The 19,237-nt window shown below is 28.6% G+C and overlaps 1 protein-coding gene across 1 annotated transcript; it reads left to right on the forward strand.

Annotated features, from left to right (window-relative positions):
* Positions 1-713: 713 nt before the first annotated feature.
* LOC100568744 (probable lysine-specific demethylase 4B) lies at positions 714-4,495 on the forward strand. The gene is made up of 8 exons (XM_029485516.1): positions 714-773; positions 1,505-1,628; positions 3,117-3,247; positions 3,349-3,438; positions 3,501-3,719; positions 3,805-3,989; positions 4,058-4,193; positions 4,298-4,495. Exons 1-8 carry the CDS (start codon positions 714-716, stop codon positions 4,493-4,495), a joined length of 1,143 nt encoding a protein of 380 aa, XP_029341376.1.
* The last annotated feature ends 14,742 nt before the right edge of the window (positions 4,496-19,237 follow it).

The raw sequence follows: 19,237 nt of genomic DNA on the forward strand, positions 1-19,237 counted from the left end.
GTAGTTCTGAAAGTTTTCATTCCGAGCACTGCAGCCTTGGCCCCAAAATCCTAAGTAAGGCTCTGCTAATAACTAATAACTATAATAATTGCTCATTTAAGATTGTTATTTTGGGACGCATAACCGCAATATTATTATTATTATTATTATTGGGTTTGCTTCGTCCAGAGAGAATTATGTGACTACTTCGCACATATGAGTGCGGGTCGGTGGTCACTCTCTAAATTTTATTCATAATCTTTTTTTAGTCCAATCCAACTTTATATAGCAATTTTTCCAATAATATTCATTATTATTCAATGAAACTTGATTAAAATATGAAATTTATTATAATCTCAATTGCTCAAATCTCTATTATTTTTAGTTTGTATGTATTGAGAGCTGTTCTGTGTTCACTACATAATATGACCATTCGACCAAGGTGTATTGATACACCTTGCATTCGACAAATAACCATCATGGCGTTTTGTCGAATGGCTTTTTGTCGTGCTTCGACCGACGGCCGTGCACGCGTCGTCCGGGAGGAGAAAATCGTGTGACGTGTCATGTCGTAACGTTCACGACGAAGTGGATCTCTAACCATGAACGTGGTTGGTGTCATTTCATTGGCCGTTAAATAATTAACCGAACAACACGATGGTACACCTGCGGCGTACCAGTGCTGCCGATGGATGGGGTGTGTGGAGTGGTGTGTGGAGTGGTCGGCGAACACAATGCGCATCAACAAATCGGCGACATACCGGTCTGTTTCGCTGTCATACGTATTTTGGCGTGTAAGTAGTAAGTACCGTATCGTGTCGTTTTATTCCGTTGGAAACTTGGATACTACCTATATCTCCGCCAAATTGTAAGTTTTAAAATGTGTTTGTTTGTTAAAATCTGATATTCGGATAGTTAGCTAAGGCTTTACTTACTAAAAAAACAAATGGAAATTGAATACTAATGTATATATTATATAAAAATGAATAAATGTCTGTCTGTCCATCCACCTGTCTGTCCTTTATGCATTCATACAATTTTGAGAGTTTTTCATAAATTATATTGATAGTTAGAAGGTAAAAGGGCTGCAACTTGTTTGCGCACAATCTATAATTTTTACCTGAAAAATCGGAACTCGTTTACGCACACGGTTATATTAAATGTACAACTGGTTTGCGCACTCGAAAAAAATTAGAATGGTGACAGATGGGCACTGGTAATCATCAACTAAATTAAATACATACAAATAATGGGAAACTGTTATTACGGAAATAATAGACACGTATATTTACCAATCATATTATATTAAAATTAGATATAACATGCATTTTTAAGTTGAACAAGTATTAACAATTATTAATAAGCAAGTAAATTAACACCTATTTTTAATCACATCTATGAATAAATTCATAGACAGTCCTAAGTCTGTTAAGGGGGAAGGAAAATGTATGTAAATACTTTAATAATTTACTTATTAACAAACAAATATTAATATGCAAGGTATTAAACTATTAAAGTCTAAAAGGTAACTGTGCGCAAACCACGTGTATGGTTACGGCTCAACTGTCCCCAAACGAGTGGTAGTTTTGTGCCCAAACAAGTTGTCTTTTTGGTATTTGTGCGCAAACCAGTACCGCCCGGTAAAGAGCGTAAACGTCAATTTCCACATTGTTCAGGAGAGCCGAAAACAGATAATTTCATATGAACTATGTTATAACCTTAGAACATCGTATAACACTTCGATTTGAGACTTAATATGATTTTTAATGAGTTTTTACGTATTTTGTATTGATTAATTGTTCATAATCATAACATATTTGTGTATTTAAAGCCAATTACATAAAAATTACTTATACGCCCCTAAAAATTTTTTCTGATCGTGGCTCTTAACGCCCCAAAGATGTTCTATTAACTATAAAGTATAATGGATAGTTTAATATTGTTATTTGTTTTATATTATTGATTAAGTTCAACGAAGATTTGTATTGAAAGTATTTCGAAAATTGCAGATATAAACGCTTTTTACAGTGCTGACAAAACCACTAACAAAAATGATAAATTGATGTAATTTTCGAAAATGACACTTACATATAATCAAGTTTCCTTGAATGCCTTTTACATCTTTTAATTGATGTTTACACCACGTTTTTTCATTCCCACCAATTCTATACCGTTTACGACCATATATTAAAACATTGATTCTTGAATATATACAAATGATAACAATGTTTAGGTTCGATTAATCGATGTATAATAATCATAGACCTTATACTAATAGACGGACGTGGTTGTAGTTCCGGCATCCAAGCGTTACGGCGCTGATCAAGGTAGTACAACGTGCACTGCACATGCGCACTAGATGATACAATACTCTGTATATTACTGTATATAATATATATATCACTGTAACGCAAACCGCACCACCCACCCACATCCCGCCTGGATGTTCCGTCTATTAGTACAAGGTCTATGATAGTAATGCTGTTTGCAACAATATGCAAAAACATCGATTTTGAAAAAAGTGGCGTTTACACCCTTTTAGTTTTTACCTTCTATGTTGTCTGTATCCTATTTGAAATAAAATGGGAGTTTGATGAGGCATGTAGGAAGTCTTCTTATTTCAGATAAAAAAATAGTTATCAAAATCTAACAATTCCACAAGGCCTGAGAATAATTCCTGTGAAGTCTTTTTTTTTTAGTATTATGTTAAGGTGACAACTAAAATATAAAATTTACCAATTTTTAAATTTTTAAATTTTATAGAATTTTGGAAAACTGGTACCGGGCCCCACAGATTTCTTTCAATCTTCTATTGATTTATATACAGATACCTCACAAAAATTTTCTGGTTTTCATCAATTGATAATAAATTTAGTCATAAACCTATTAAAGGTAATTATGTAAGAAATTATGTTTTAAGTGTTTTTTTTAAAAAATGAAATAAAACAAGATGTTTTATTAGTATCATAAGTACTATTAGTATTTAGCATCAGATATTCAAAACAACTATATATTCATTGCAATCATTAAAACATTTTGGATTCAAAATGTGGTTATTGTAATAAGATTTATAAATTCAAATTTAGTTGTACCTACTTAAAACATTGATATTAATAATTATTTATATATGATTTTAGATAAGATGTGTGCCGCTAAAGATTCAAATAGAATCATGGTTTTCAGACCAACTTGGACAGAATTCCAAAATTTCAGTAACTATGTTGAGGTGATGGAGAAAAAAGGTGCTCACAGGGCTGGATTGGCGAAAGTAATAAATTATTAAACTGTTGCATTTTAATATCGATTTCAGATTTTACTGTTACAATTCTACATTATTTTTCTTCTAAATATGAAATATTAATCTTGTAGGTCATCCCACCACCCGAATGGATAGCAAGAAAGAAGGGTTATGATGCAGATGATGTTATGAATTTGAAAATTCCAGCTCCAATCAGTCAAGTACTACGTTCAAGTACTCAGTTTTTAATAAACCAAGTCCTTAAATTATTATTTTGATTTAGGTTGCACTAGGTAAACAAGGACTTTTTCAACTACTTCATAAAGAAAAGAAACCTATGACCGTATCCGATTATAAAATAATAGCAGAATCTGATGAATTTAAGACACCTGACCATTTGGATTATGACCACCTCGAAAGAAAGTTTTGGCAAAACATTGTGTACAACCCCCCATTGTATGGTGCAGATGTATCTGGCTCTATTACGGACAAAGATGTTGATGTAAGTATTACATTTATACATTATAATTTATTTGTTTTCAAATGTATATGTAAATTAAGTAAATATTGTTTTTAATTAAATTAAGGTTTGGAATATTAACAAATTGGGCACGATATTAGATTATGTAAATGAAGATTATGGTAATATAATTGAAGGTGTAAATACAGCATACTTATATTTCGGTATGTGGAAGTCCTTGTTTGCTTGGCACACGGAAGACATGGACTTGTATAGTATTAACTATTTACATGAAGGATATCCAAAAACATGGTAAGATTATACTCACATTTTATTATTATTGTTTGTAATTATATATTATATATTTTATTTTACTCAAGGTATTCAATACCTCCAGAAAATGGCCACGCCTTTGAAAGATTGGCTAATCGTTTTTTTCCAACTGAAGCGGAAAAATGCCCTGCTTTTCTCAGACATAAAGCGACTATGATATCTCCTAATATTTTGAAAGAAAATGCTATACCATATAATAAAGTAAATAATTAAGAATTAATAATTTTAAACTTTCTTATAAGTAGGTAATTGGGATTTTTTATGATCAATATTATTTTTTGTTATAGATCACACAGGAGAAAGGTGAGTTCGTGATAACGTTCCCCTTTGGATATCATAGTGGCTTCAATGTTGGCTACAATATAGCCGAAGCTATAAATTTTGCATCTCCACGTTGGGTGGAGTATGGCAAAAAAGCTTCATTGTGTCATTGCCGTAAAGATTCAGTGAAGATTTGTATGGATACATTTATTAAACGTATATAATATTATTATTTGTCATAACTTGAAGTTCTAAAGTAGATATTGGAATAAATTATTATATTATCAATTTATAATCAATCCCTAGATTTTAAAATATTTTTGTTATCTATAGTCAAATCAGGTGTTATAATTTTGTTTTGGCGGTTCGAACATCAACGAGTAATTACTCTATCACGGGTTCATAAAAGGTTAGGTTAGGTTCAATTTAACCAATAAAAGGTTCATCTAGGTACCTATACACCTAGTACCTACCTACTGCTGTCTGCTTTTTAGTTATTTATATTTATTATTTGCTTTATTTTATGCTTGTGCTGTAGACTAAAAACATGGCTACGTTCAAAAATGGGCCAGGATCGCTTATGCGGGCTTGAACTATTGCACATTTGTCAAGAGATAAATATACCATTGGATGAAATTATTGAATGATTTTCTTATATGAAAAACAGAAAATTAGACTTTGTATTATAAATTATAATAAAATTATTTTATAACATGCATTATATTATATTATTAAATTAAACAATAATTTCTTTTTTATGTACCTATTAATATTAAAATGTTTTATTACATAGGTATTTTACAAGTATGAAATTTCCGTTAGGTTAGATTAGCTGTGACGTAAATTTTTAAGATATTTTAAGAATAGATAAAAATATATTTCGCCCCCCCTCCGTAAGAGAGGCCTAGGTACGCCACTGGGAATAATGGCTTAAACTTACAAGGTTATTGTAATAGTACCCCCGCCATATCATTTTATCACGTTAAGGATTTAAAATGGCAGTGTAAGGGGACGACCTATACTGGCTTTACTATGATATTATAATATACTATGATATGGACTGTACCCTTACGTTGCCATTTTATTTTTTTTGATAACAATATGGGCTATAACCTTGTATATATTTTAAACCATGATTGGAATGAATATCGTTCAATTAAATTTGGCAACGTTGGACAAAAAAAATAAATATCGAGCGTTCTCAATGATGGTGTCACCAGAAATAACGTCCTCAATCATATTTTACCGAACCATTGCAACTTAACATTTTATAGTTAATTGTCGTCTGTCGATGTCGTGCAGTTAAGTTGATCTTTTTTTCGTGGTATGCGGAACCAGATAGAAAATACTGATTCGACGATGGCTCTTTTTCGATTTTGGTAATTTTTTTTTTTTAATTAGATATTATAATAATCTAATTTTTTACATGGTGTTAAACGTCTTGATAAATGTTTGTGCAAATCAAAATACTAGGACCATTTACGAGTTAAAAATATTGTAAATTTTTAACAAAGTTGAGCTAAGTTTATTTTCCATCTCAACTTTATCTAATTAATTTTTTTTTAGAAAATTACATTTTTCAATTTCTCAATTATGGATATGTGGTTTTTGAGTATTTTTACTGTATTCTAGAGTTATTGTTCTTGAATATGGTATTGATTAATATATATTATTTAAGTGTAAAGATTTAAAGTAAAAGATTATGTTAGATTTTAATAAATATTGTAATTTATTGTTCGTGTCATTTGATTCTATCATGATGTATGTTATTGATTACTGAAACAACGATACCTTTAACTGATATTGTAGACGTTTCGGTCATCTCGATGTTGCAAATATGAAAACTATTGAATATCAATATAAAACGTTGACAATTTTGTCATTCACAACTTATATATAAAATACAACTTGACTATTTTAAACCATTATATCCTGATACACTGCAGCGTTTGACGGTATTTTGTCTTGGCGGTAAATTGTGTCCTCATAGTAATTTTACCTCCACCGCTACAGGGCCTTATAGGTCCCACTACAATTACTTGCAAATTCTTTTTAGATTTAATATTTTGATTATGCGTATAGGGCCGTATTGAGGTTTGGTTGCATCCCAGGCAAATCACTTGCATTTGCACCCCCCCTCCACAAAAAATTGTAAATTTGAATTAGTTTAAAAAACATATCTTAGTTCGTAGGAGTGCTTAAAAGCTACAAAAATAAATTACCATAATGTCGTACCATCGTAACCTTGACGTCTACGTCACCACCGTTTGGGACAAAATTTAAAATTAACAATAGTTTTCAATAGCACCGGAAAACATTAAAATTAAAATTAAAAGAAAACGGGAAGTATAAGCAAATTTGGTTTTCGACAAAATCTATGTCGGTTTTTGTTGTAACTCTAAAACAAATGACTAGATACATGACATTTTTACTGAATGTTTATATTAGAATATTACCATAACATTTTCTAAATATTTTGACTTAATTTGAGCTGCTTACAGACATTTTCAGTTTCCAATTTTTTAATTTTGTATTCTATAATTGTCAATAAAATTGTATTTGTTGGGTAAAAATGCATGAAAATTTAATACAAATCTCCTGATATATTGTTACATTTGCAGTTGAAAAATATTAAAAATCAATATGTAGGTACAATTTTTTTTATAAGCATTTAAAGATCAAATTTTGATAAAATTTATCAAATTTTAATTTGAAAAATTATTTTGTAGTTAAAAATTTATAAAATGTTCAATTTTTGTATTTTCCATTTTTTTTTAGTTTAATTTCTAAAAATATCAATACAATTTTATTTGTTGGATAAAAAAGCTTGAAAATTTAATAGAAGGCTCCTAGTATATTGTTTCAAAGGCAGATGAAAAATATTAAAAATCGTTAGTCACAGTTTTTTTTTTATAAGCATTTAAAGTTCAAAAAATGACAAAATATGGAAAAATCACGAAAATTTGCAAATTATTTCTAGTTAGAAATTCATAACAATTTTTCTTTTTAAATCTAAAATATGAAAATGTAATACAAATTTCCTTATAAGATTATCTACCTTTATCAAACAAAAAATATCTATAAGAAAGTCAAATTAAATTTTTATGATCGTTTGAAATTCAAATTTTTACAAATTTTTTTAGTTTTTTTTTCTATAAAATCAATAAAGTTTTATCTGTTGGGCCAAAAAGTGTATAAATTTAATACAAAGGCCCTGATATATTGTTACAATATCAATTGAAAAATATTAAAAATACATAGGCACAATTTTTTTTTATAAGCATTTAAAGATCAAATTTTAATTTGAAAAATTATTTTGTAGTTAAAAATTTATAAAATGTTCAATTTTTGTATCTAAGAATTGAAAATTGAAAACAAGATTCCACGTAATTAATTAATTCTGGTACCAAAAAATCTAAAAAATACATTTACACAGTTTATTTTTATAGTCATTTTAAGTACAAATTTGGACGAAATTACATATTAAAAACCTAGAATAACTATTTTAGTTATTTTGTTGTGATTGTAAAATATTATTCTTGGGTATACTTGAAACTTCTAAAGTATACTATTATATATCTATGATAGTATCACGGTTTGTTGTTGATGTATAACGCGTTATAAGTACCTAATAGATATTATGATATGATTAATTTGGAATTTATTATATGTACCTATTATAGGTCAATTATTTTTTAAATACTATAGACTATAATATAATATTATGTCTTATACGTAGACTGACATACCGTCTCCTCTCAGAATCGTTTTTCTTATACAATGATATTATATCATTGAATTCAAATTTAATCCTATAATAGAAAATTTTCTATTTTTGACCGAACAGCATTTTATGTTTCTATATTATGTAATGCATATTGCACCTGTATACATTATTTATACACACTGAACGTTAATTTATTCAATAAATTGCATTTTTACCGTTTATAATAATATTCTATATTATACAAATTACCTATACCAACTTCGAAGTATGATATTATAGTATTATACATTTATACGTTATAACTGTGGTTTTTGGATGATATTACTCGAGGGGTTTGAACTTTTGAGGAAGAAATATTTCAATATAAATTTTATAATTGTCTGTAGTGTTTGAAAAAGTGTGTCCTGTATAATATTATAGCGTTGCCATACGCAACCGATTTTTGAATTGGTGTATACTGTATACACATTTTGGTACGCCTCAGTTTTAGGAAAAAATTGTTTAATATCGACATAGGCTAACGGGTGTTGCCAGTTGCCCCCACGGCTGTTATCGGGATTTTAAAAATATACCAGTTGTCCTCGACCAAATGTACCAGTTTCCCACAACCAAATGTACCAGTTGCCCTCACATGTTAACATATACACAGTTACAATATATAGCCTGTAAAATAGGGTAGGTAAATATACAAATAATAAATAAAATTATTTATATAAATATAGTAAGATTGTATATTTTATTTGGCCCTACTACGATGTTTTACTGTTTAGCCCCTCGCCCTCTCCTTAGGCTTGTATATAGTTAGAACCCAAATCGTTACGAAAAAAAAAATAATGTGTAAAATAATAAACTGTTATATTATAAAATATATTTTACATTGTGTACAGTGTAGATATGTACCAACTATCGTCTATCAAGTACGCATTTATTGTAATTGATGAGTTTTCGCGGAAGAAATGTGTTTAAGAGGACGCCACACCCGCATTTGTATTGTCTCCGTCTTACAAACGCGTAACATAGCAAATTTACGCTCAGCAGTTCACGTTTTATGCCGTTAGCTTAACAATTAGAGTGAATCGACCTATTATAAAACTTGATGGTAAGAACATTATCTGTGTTTTGTTGGAACTTTTCTTACAATAATTCAGTTTTTAAGTGAGTTATGCGTGTATAAGAAATGCAAATTAAAGATGCTCATAACCAAGGGCGTCCGCAGGGGGGGGGGGCAAGTAGGGGCAGTTGCCACTCCCTTGGCTTTTTTCTGGGTTGATTATCATATATTATTATTGATGATTTTAATGTTCTAAAAAAACTAAAAAATGACCTAACAATTCTAAATAGTGAACTAAATTATTTTTATTTTTAATATTAAAGATAAAAATTATAATTATACGTTTTAAACTTTTAAATGATTGTAGAAAAGTTTAACAGACAGAACTTATCATTTAGACTACCTTTTTAATCTAAAAATTAACTATTTTTTTTCTATACCTATAGGTTTAGACTTAAGATCATATATTTAGGTATTGTAAAAATCATATAACATGTGAAAATTTCAAATTTAAATTTAGAAAAAATTTCAAAATGCTCTAAAAATCTTTAAATACATAAAATAACCTTACATTTAAAATCGTCAAAAAATTCAATGTATTTATGTTATAAAACGAGTATCCCGCAGATTTGGAAAACAACGCTAAGTGCATTATAATCCTAACGCAATCATTAGGTACCGTTGTAATATACAATATCGCAAAATAAACTTTTTAAAATTAAAAATAAAAATATATTTTTTATTTTTACAGAGTGATTTTTTTTACACTCGATTCAAGGGCCAGAACTAAGCCAGAACTAAGAACGTTGCTTTTATAGATTATGAGATGTAGTGGTGGGACCAAGTGCAATACTGTAGTGTCAACCTAGTTTTTACTTTTTTGTAAAAAAAATTTTAATGTTCATAGAATAGCTCGAAATGTTTTATTTTATGAATTACCTAAAACTATAAAACCAACGATAACATTTTATCTATTAAAAAATAATGTATTTAATAATTTAAAATGACATAACAATTAATTAAAATGAATGCAGCAAGATTAAGTTTTTAACTAACAATGTACGTATAATTCATACATTTTTTTACATTCCTCGTCTATATGAAAGAAAATATGTCACAAAAATACTTTATAACTAATAGAATAGTGAGACAAAAAATGTAAAAAGGAAAATATTTTGCCCTCCCCTTGACAAATTCCTGCGGACGCCCTTGCTCATAACTCATTTAATAACTGAATAATTGTAAAAAAAAATCCAACAAAACACAGATAATGTTCTTACCATCAAGTTTCATAATAAGTCGATTCACTCTAATTGTTAAGCTAACGGCATAAAACGTGAACTGCTGAGCGTAAATTTGCTATGTTACGCGTTTGTAAGACGGAGACAACAAATGCGGGTGTGGCGTCCTCTTAGGGTGTACAACTTATCTGCTTATTGCATATTAGCCTCAAGCTTATAACGCCCCTTTTACATATTATAGGGGCGTTATATTAATATATTATTTTATTACCTTTCAATAGGCGCCCTTGCCCCGTATTGGTATGCTTATTCTTATAATATTATATAGTTACCTATATATTAGTTGTATCGCACATTCGTACAACAGTTGTTGAAAACTGTTATATTATACCCAATCCAGTGGCGTGTTTAGGGGTGGGCCCGGTAGGCATGTGGCCACTCACATTTTTTATATAAGTACTAGACTAGTGTAAGTCCGATGCTCAATGAAAAATGAAAATATTATTTATAAATAGTTATAAAAAAAATTGTTTTGATAAGATAGGTATTTAATAAAAATGTATAGCACTAAGAGTGAGTGAGTGAGTGCCGTACATAAGTATATTATACATTATATTACAAGTGAAAGACTTCATAATTCTGCAATTTTATCAATAGAAAGGGAACTGAGTGGACAGTTATTACAAGATCCAACATCAGTCAAAGATGAATTTGCCACGAGCAAAAACCGTAGATTAGCGTTTTCTTTATAATTATACCATACATTAAAAATATTTATTTGATTTTTAATTTGTAAAATGTGTATGTTTTAATATGTATTATTAATACTAAAAGTATAAATTTTTATTTGTGTTTTTCAAAAGATTTGAATATTTAAAGCTTATGTTTTAATAAAAGGTATGATGCCATTGATAATAAAAATATTAAAATTAGTCATTTAAAATAAAAATACTAAAACTTATAAATAGATCAAACTATAGTATGAGGAGGGGGTAAAACCATTCTGAACTTGCAAAGAAGGTAGGTACTATTACAGACTGTCTCAGCCGTTGTTTTTTTTTCGAATACGTATACGGTATACGCAAATACGTTAGATTTTATTGTATACAATTATCAAAATGTTCAGTATAATATTCAAATTAAAAAATCAAGTAGTGCTAAGAACGAAGATGACCCCCAAAAATTATGGTTTATAATACATTTTGATTTTAGTTGACTTATTTTTATAACAACTAAACTTCAGTGAATCTTATACGGAGGGGAGCTTTGTCCCCCCCCCCCCACGTGTTATTTTACACTTGTTTTGTAGGACTCTGTAACTATTCAATCCTATAGTTACGCCCATGGCCACTGGGTATACACGTATAAGGAAAATGAAAATGCAGAGATGACATATTTTCAGTACCTATTGTGTGTATGCGGCAATTAAAAATATTAGCTATTATAGTATTATTATAATTATAATAAAGTTCTTATACACTCGGAAAAAATTTACTATTTTTAATGAAAAATTGCCATAGTTTTAATGAAAAACGGGCATGATTTCGAAGCTATGATAACTTTATTCATAAAAAAAGGTGGGTAAGTGAATGTCACTCTGCTGTACAGTATGTTACAAGTGGGTCATTGTATAATGGATAGTATTAAATTTGAATTCAATGATATAATATTACTATATAAAAAAAACGATTCTGAGCGGAGACGGTTTGTCAGTCTAGGTATTAGACATACATATTATAGCTATACTTATCTATAGTATTAAAAAAAAATTGACCTATAATAGGTATCTAATATCTATAATGAATTCCAAAATAATCATATCACAATATCCATTAGGTACTTATAACGCGTTATACATCAACAACAAACCGTGATACTATCATAGGTACATATAATAGTATACTTTAGAAGTTTCAAGTATCCACGAATAATATTATTATACTATCACAAAAAAATAACTAAAATAGTTATTCTAGGTTTTTTAATATATAATTTCGTCCACATTTGAACTTAAAATGACTATAAAAATAAACTGTTGGTATACCAACAGTGGTTTAAATAATATTACTGGTTGTATACAATATACGTAATACATTATCAAATTATGATTATTAGAAAATTAATTTTATATTTCAGAATATAATTTACTATGAAATGTAAGCTGTAACTACATTAATTAAAATTTTAATTATTTCTAGTCACTATAGGTTGGGCAGTTTTTAATTATATTTGTAAAAATGTATAAGTAAATACTAAATTAATATAAATTATTTTTTTGTTTTATACAACTCGTTTGTGTGTTGGGGGGGGGGGGGGGCTATAAACGCCGCTTTTTTATTTTGCCTAAGGCCACAAAATATCTAAATCAGGCCCTGAGTACCAACAAATATAAACATTGTTTGAGGTCACTTGCGTTTTGAATATATAAAAAAATGTTACTACCTATGATAAGTTGGAATATATAGCCGTAAAACTAGATTTAACTAAATTTCAGATTTCAATTAACTAGGTGAAAATATATAATTTAATATATATATATTATAATTAGTATGCATCACAATATTCTATATTATTATCTACATTCAATTTTCATAATTGCTTTTCAAAAATAAATTACATTTTAAATATAATACCACTAGGTACTAGATTTTGTGAATTTTAAATAATTATAATACCGTTTAATAATAATTTAAGTAAAAAAAATTATTTAAATTGTTGTCTTTATCACTACTGTCAGCATCTATTGTGGTACAAGAAGGCTTTGACGTCATCGGACATACAAAAATATTGTAAAGGAGGTTCTCAAATAACAAAAATCATAAACATTGTTTTCGGTCACTTGCGTTTTCAATGTATAAAAATATTATTGTCCGAATATTACCCTATCATTAATATAGATATTTTTGAAGTATTATTCCTACAGTTAATGCAATACTTTTTATTCAAGTTTACCCTGTTGGCCGGGCCGTCCCAAAGAACAATTTTTTTTTTTTTGGGGGGGGGGGGGGGTGGTAGACGTATTAATTTTCCGACTCAAAATTGTATTTCTTGCATCGCTCGATGCTATATGTTTTTTTATTTGTTCATTATTTTTTTTTTTTTTTGTGAATCTAGTGGTACTCTGGAGGGTTAAATGTAAAAAAATCCGAGAAAAACAAAACAATTTAGGGAAGAACGGGGATGTTTACTCAAAATCAGTTTTCGACAAAATCGATCTAGGTTTTTAGTGTAAGTTTAAAACAAATTACTGTAGTAAATATATGTATTTTTCACTGAATGTTTTTATTAGCATTTTCATTACACCATAACATTTTAAAAATATTTTATTTATTTTGTATTGTTTACGGACATTTTCAGTTTCCAATTTTTATGGTTAATAATTACTAATTATTTTAAAATCTGGTCAAAGTCTTGTGTCTCGTACAATACTATAATAATATTTTAACATTTTACGACATGACGTTTAGGATTTATCTCGGATGTCGAATAAGGCGATATAATAAAATAATAATTCGACAAGGTGTCAGCAGGTTTACTGTTCATTTGATTGCCTAAACGTGACGTTCGACGGGGACTTTCAATAGATTAATATTTTGTTTATTATTCGCGCAGGAAAAATTTGATCGTGTTTTTATATGATAATATTATTATTATTAGTATGTCCGACATCGTTGATAATAATTATGATATTCGTCGTTTGATGATAATTTTTTCAACATTTTTGAATTTTTTTGAAGACTCCTATTAAACAAATTTTCAAGAGTAATTTTATGTCTAATATTATAATATTATTTAGTGATGTGAATTTGTATTATACCAACAGTGGTTTAAATAATATAACTGGTTGTATACAAATGTATATACATATATACAATATACGTAATATATTATCAAATTATGATTATTTGAAAATTAATTTTATATTTCAGAACATAATTTACTATGAAATGTAAGCTGTTACTACATTAATTAAAATTTTAATTATTTCTAGTCACTATAGGTAGGGCAGTGGCACGGTGAAGGTATTATTTTTGGGCAATTGTTCCAACAAAATACAAATATATGCCTTTTTAGGTGTCATCATAAATATAAAAGGGGCAAGTTCTCTATTGTACATAGAGAAGTGAATGTAATGGATGTGTTAAATTTGAATTAAATTATACAAAATCATTGTAAACGAAAAACGTTTCTGATCAAATACTGTCGGCCTATTATATTACTAAGTATGATAAATTAATGATATAATTGTGATTAAATTAATTTGTTTTACTATTAGGCATTAGTACTGCACTTCTGCAGTAGGTTAAATTCATTATGTCCGAAAAAATTGAATTTGAAAATGTTTTTTTGTGTCCAAAATAAAATAATATATTTTAAAAATATCAAGTACCTACCCACAAATAATGTTTTTAAATTACGACAAAATAACTAAATCGTTATTTTTTGTTTAAATATCTGATATTATCGTAAATCCGAGAAAAACAAAACAATTTAGGGGAGAACGGGAATGTTTTCGCAAAATCAGTTTTCGACAAAATCTATCTAGGTTTTAAGTGTAACTTTAAAACAAATTACTATAGTAGATATATGTATTTTTCACTGAATGTTTATATTAGCATTTTCTTTATACCATAACATTTTAAAAATATTTTGACTTGTTTTGTCTTGTTTACGGACATTTTCAGTTTCCAATTTGTTTGGTTTTTTTTTTTTATAAATATCAATTAAATTGTCTTCGTTGGGCCAAAAAGCATGAAAATTTAACACAATGCTATTAATAGTATAAACATTGTTTTCGGTCACTTGCGTTTTCAATGTATAAAAATATTATTGTCCAAATATTACTCTATTATTTATATAGATCTATTTGAAGTATTTGTTATAGTAAATAGTTACTGCAATACTTTTTTTTCAGGTGTACCTTATTAGTACTATAATACTTGTGTTAAGAATATTTATATGAATATAATATATTTATATTTCTTTTTGGGATCTTATTATTATATTAGAGATTATTAACGAACTACGAACACATCATTACATAAACATATAATTTATAAGATTCAATTTGTCATACTGCTATTTAGTGTAACTGATTTATACTGTAACGTCTCCTCTTCACCTCGCTCTCGCGGGTGTCGTTTTGTTTATTTTAACGAGGTCTCGGAGACTCGACCTCGGTGTGTGATATTATTACTAGGGATCAGGGTTACCTTATGTGAAGCAAAGTACTCAATGTGTGTATATATATATAAATGTATCTGTTATTGAATATTAATGTATTGTTATTACCTACTACAAGTTTACAACAGCGAAAGTATACTTATAAATTATAACTCAGGTTTACTGATCGGGCCATGGTGTGCCGTGGGTGCCGATGTCCAAATGTGGGTTGAGCTGGTCTTCTGTAGGTCCTCTTTAGGTCATTGTCAACCATCGAGTTCCACTATGACTATTGATTGCCGACCATAGACTCCTCCATCGATTATGACTATTGACTCTTGACTGTTGACTGTTCACTTACGACTTACGACTATCGACTTTTTACGACTTTCGACTATCGACTCTTGACTGTTGACAGCCTTCTTACGACCTTCCGTTAGGTGTCCCGGTCGTCCATTTACACGATGCAAGCTAAAAATCGCGTCAGCAATATATATATTTCATACATAATATATACACGCTTGCCATTATAACACTCAGCATATTAGCCGTGCTCAACGTAAGGAGTAATGTACGATGTCGATGACGACATTCGTTACAATACCTATATGTATTGATACGTTTTACATTTTCTTTGTAATCAACATAAAAAAAAGTGGGTAAGTGGATGTCGCTCTGCTGTACAATAGGTTACAAGTGGGTCACTGTATATAATGGATAGAATTAAATTTGAATTCAATGATATAATATCACTGTATAAGAAAAACGATTCTGAGCGGAAACAGTATATATCAGTCTAAGTATTAGACATATTATATAATATACTTATCTATGATATTAATAAAAAAATTGGCCTATAGGTAATAGGTATCTATAATAAATTCCAAATTATTCATATCACAATATCCATTTGGTAACGCGTCATACATCAACAACAAACCGTGGTACTATCATAGATATGTAATAGTATACTTTAGAAGTTTCAAGTACCCACGAACAATTACAACAAAATAACTAAAATAGTTATTCTATGTTTTTTAATATGTAATTTCGTCCAAATTTGAACTTAAAATGAAAATAAAAATAAACTGTGCTTATGTATTTCTTAGAATTTTTGGTAACAGAATTAAATATTTACGTGAAATCTTGTTTTAAATTTTCAATCCTGAGATATAAAATTTGAACATCTTATACATTTTTAACTACAAAATAATGTTTAAATTTTAAATTTCATAAATTTGTCGAAATTCGAACTTTAAATACTTATAAAAAAAATTGTACCTAAATATTAATTTTTAATATTTTTCAACTAGAATTGTAACAATATATCAGGAGACTTGTATTAAATTTTCACGCATTTTTACCCAACAAATACAATTTTATTGACAATTATGGAATAAAAAATAAATAAATTTGAAACTGAAAATGTCTGTAAGCAGCTCAAATTAAGTAAAAATATTTAGAAAATGTTATGGTGTATAGAAAATTCTAATATAAACATTCAGTAAAAATGTCATGTATCTAGTCATTTGTTTTAGAGTTACAACAAAAACCGATATAGATTTTGTCGAAAACCAAATTTGCGTATACTTCCCGTTTTCTTTTAATTTTAATTTTAATGTTTCCCGGTGCTATTGAAAACTATTGTTAATTTTAAATTTTGTCCCAAACGGTGGTGACGTAGACGTCAAATTTACGATGGTACGACATTATGGTAATTTATTTACTAATTCAAATTTACAATTTGGGGAGGGGGGGGGGGTGCAAATGCAAGTGATTTGCCTGGGATGCAACCAAACCTCAATACGGCCCTATACGCATAATCAAAATATTAAATCTAAAAAGAATTTGCAAGTAATTGTAGTGGGACCTATAAGGCCCTGTAGCGGTGGAGGTAAAATTACTATGAGGACACAATTTACCGCCAAGACAAAATACCGTCAAACGCTGCAGTGTTTCAGGATATAATGGTTTAAAATAGTCAAGTTGTATTTTATATATAAGTTGTGAATGACAAAATTGTCAACGTTTTATATTGATATTCAATAGTTTTCATATTTGCAACATCGAGATGACCGAAACGTCTACAATATCAGTTCAAGGTATCGTTGTTTCAGTAATCAATAACATACATCATGATAGAATCAAATGACACGAACAATAAATTACAATATTTATTAAAATCTAACATAGTCTTTTACTTTAAATCTTTTCACTTCTGCAACAAAATAAAATTCGATTTCATGATTCCAGAACTTTTGTTTATGCTAAACTTGACGTAACGGGACAAGACCGCCGCGCTGACGGAATACGTGGTGCGATCTTGTTCCGTTACTCATTTTCTCATTTCTCATTTCTCATATTTAATAATATTCGAAGCAGATACAAAATATGTTTTAATCAATACCATATTCAAGAATAATAACTCTAGAATACAGTAAAAATACTCAAAAACCACATATCCATAATTGAGAAATTGAAAAATGTAATTTTCTAAAAAAAAATTAATTAGATAAAGTTGAGATGGAAAATAAACTTAGCTGAACTTAGTTAAAAATTTACAATATTTTTAACTCGTAAATGGCCCTAGCATTTTGATATGCACAAACATTTATCAAGACGTTTAACACTATATAAAAAATTAGATTATTATAATATCTAATTAAAAAAAAAAATTACCAAAATTGAAAAAGAGACATCGTCGATTCAGTATTTTCTATCTGGTTCCGCATGCCACGAAAAGAAGATCAACTTAACTGCACGACATCGACAATTAACTATAAAATTTTAAGTTGCAATGGTTCGGTAAAATATGATTGAGTATGTTATTTCTGGTGACACCAACATTGAGAACGCTCGATATTTATTTTTTTTTGTCCGACGTTGCCAAATTTAATTGAACGATATTCATTCCAATCATGGTTTAAAATATATACAAGGTCATATTACACTGTCATTTTAAATCCTTAACGTGATAAAATGATATAGCGGGGGTACTATTACGATAAAATTGTAAGTTTAAGCCATTATTCCAATATCTACTTTAGAACTTCAAGTTGTACGTGAAAACTACAAACGAAATGACGTAGACTGTATTTCAACAAAACCAATAAAAAAATGCGCACTAAACTTTCAACACACAATTATTCGACTCTATGTAATAAAGACTATTTACTACAGTTAGAAAAATCGTGTACACCGAATTAAGAAAAAATTATACACCATGCCCCAAGTCACTCGACGATGCATTTACTAAACATATGAAAAATCAAAATGAAAACAGTTTAATGTGTAAAGGTCAACAATTTATGCACGTACCTGACAATCAACTGTTTAATTAAAATTATAAGTGTTCAATGATTGAAATACAAATTAAATATCTTAAAATGTGGATTGATCAATATCAAGCACGGTTCTAGATATATCTATAAAAAGTAGACATAATATTAACAAATTGAAACGGTTTTCAGAAGTTTTTTTTCATCACTAGATAAGATTTTTAAGCCGACGTGTATAGGTACGTCAACAATGATAATTATTATTATTTATTACAATAAATGTTTATACTACAATATTTTAATTTTATGCTAAACGCGTTAATGTTATATAAAAATGTCTTTGATTTTATTTTCAAGCGGAACAAAATTACATTTTAACAAATAGTGCCGGCTCGTTATAAAAACATAGACATCGTTAATATTTCTATTACGATAACCTTGTAAGTTTAAGCCATTATTCCAATATCTACTGTACAACTTCAAGTTATGACAAATAAATAATATTA

This window comes from Acyrthosiphon pisum, chromosome X (genome assembly GCF_005508785.2).
Source record: "Acyrthosiphon pisum isolate AL4f chromosome X, pea_aphid_22Mar2018_4r6ur, whole genome shotgun sequence".
NCBI lineage: Eukaryota > Metazoa > Arthropoda > Insecta > Hemiptera > Aphididae > Acyrthosiphon > Acyrthosiphon pisum.

Coding starts and splice junctions, on each gene's coding strand:
- LOC100568744 (XM_029485516.1), top strand. CDS start 714: ATGCGCATCAACAAATCGGCGACATACCGGTCTGTTTCGCTGTCATAC. Junction 3,439..3,500: donor TTCCAGCTCCAATCAGTCAA/GTACTACGTTCA, acceptor ATTTTGATTTAG/GTTGCACTAGGTAAACAAGG. Junction 3,720..3,804: donor TTACGGACAAAGATGTTGAT/GTAAGTATTACA, acceptor AATTAAATTAAG/GTTTGGAATATTAACAAATT.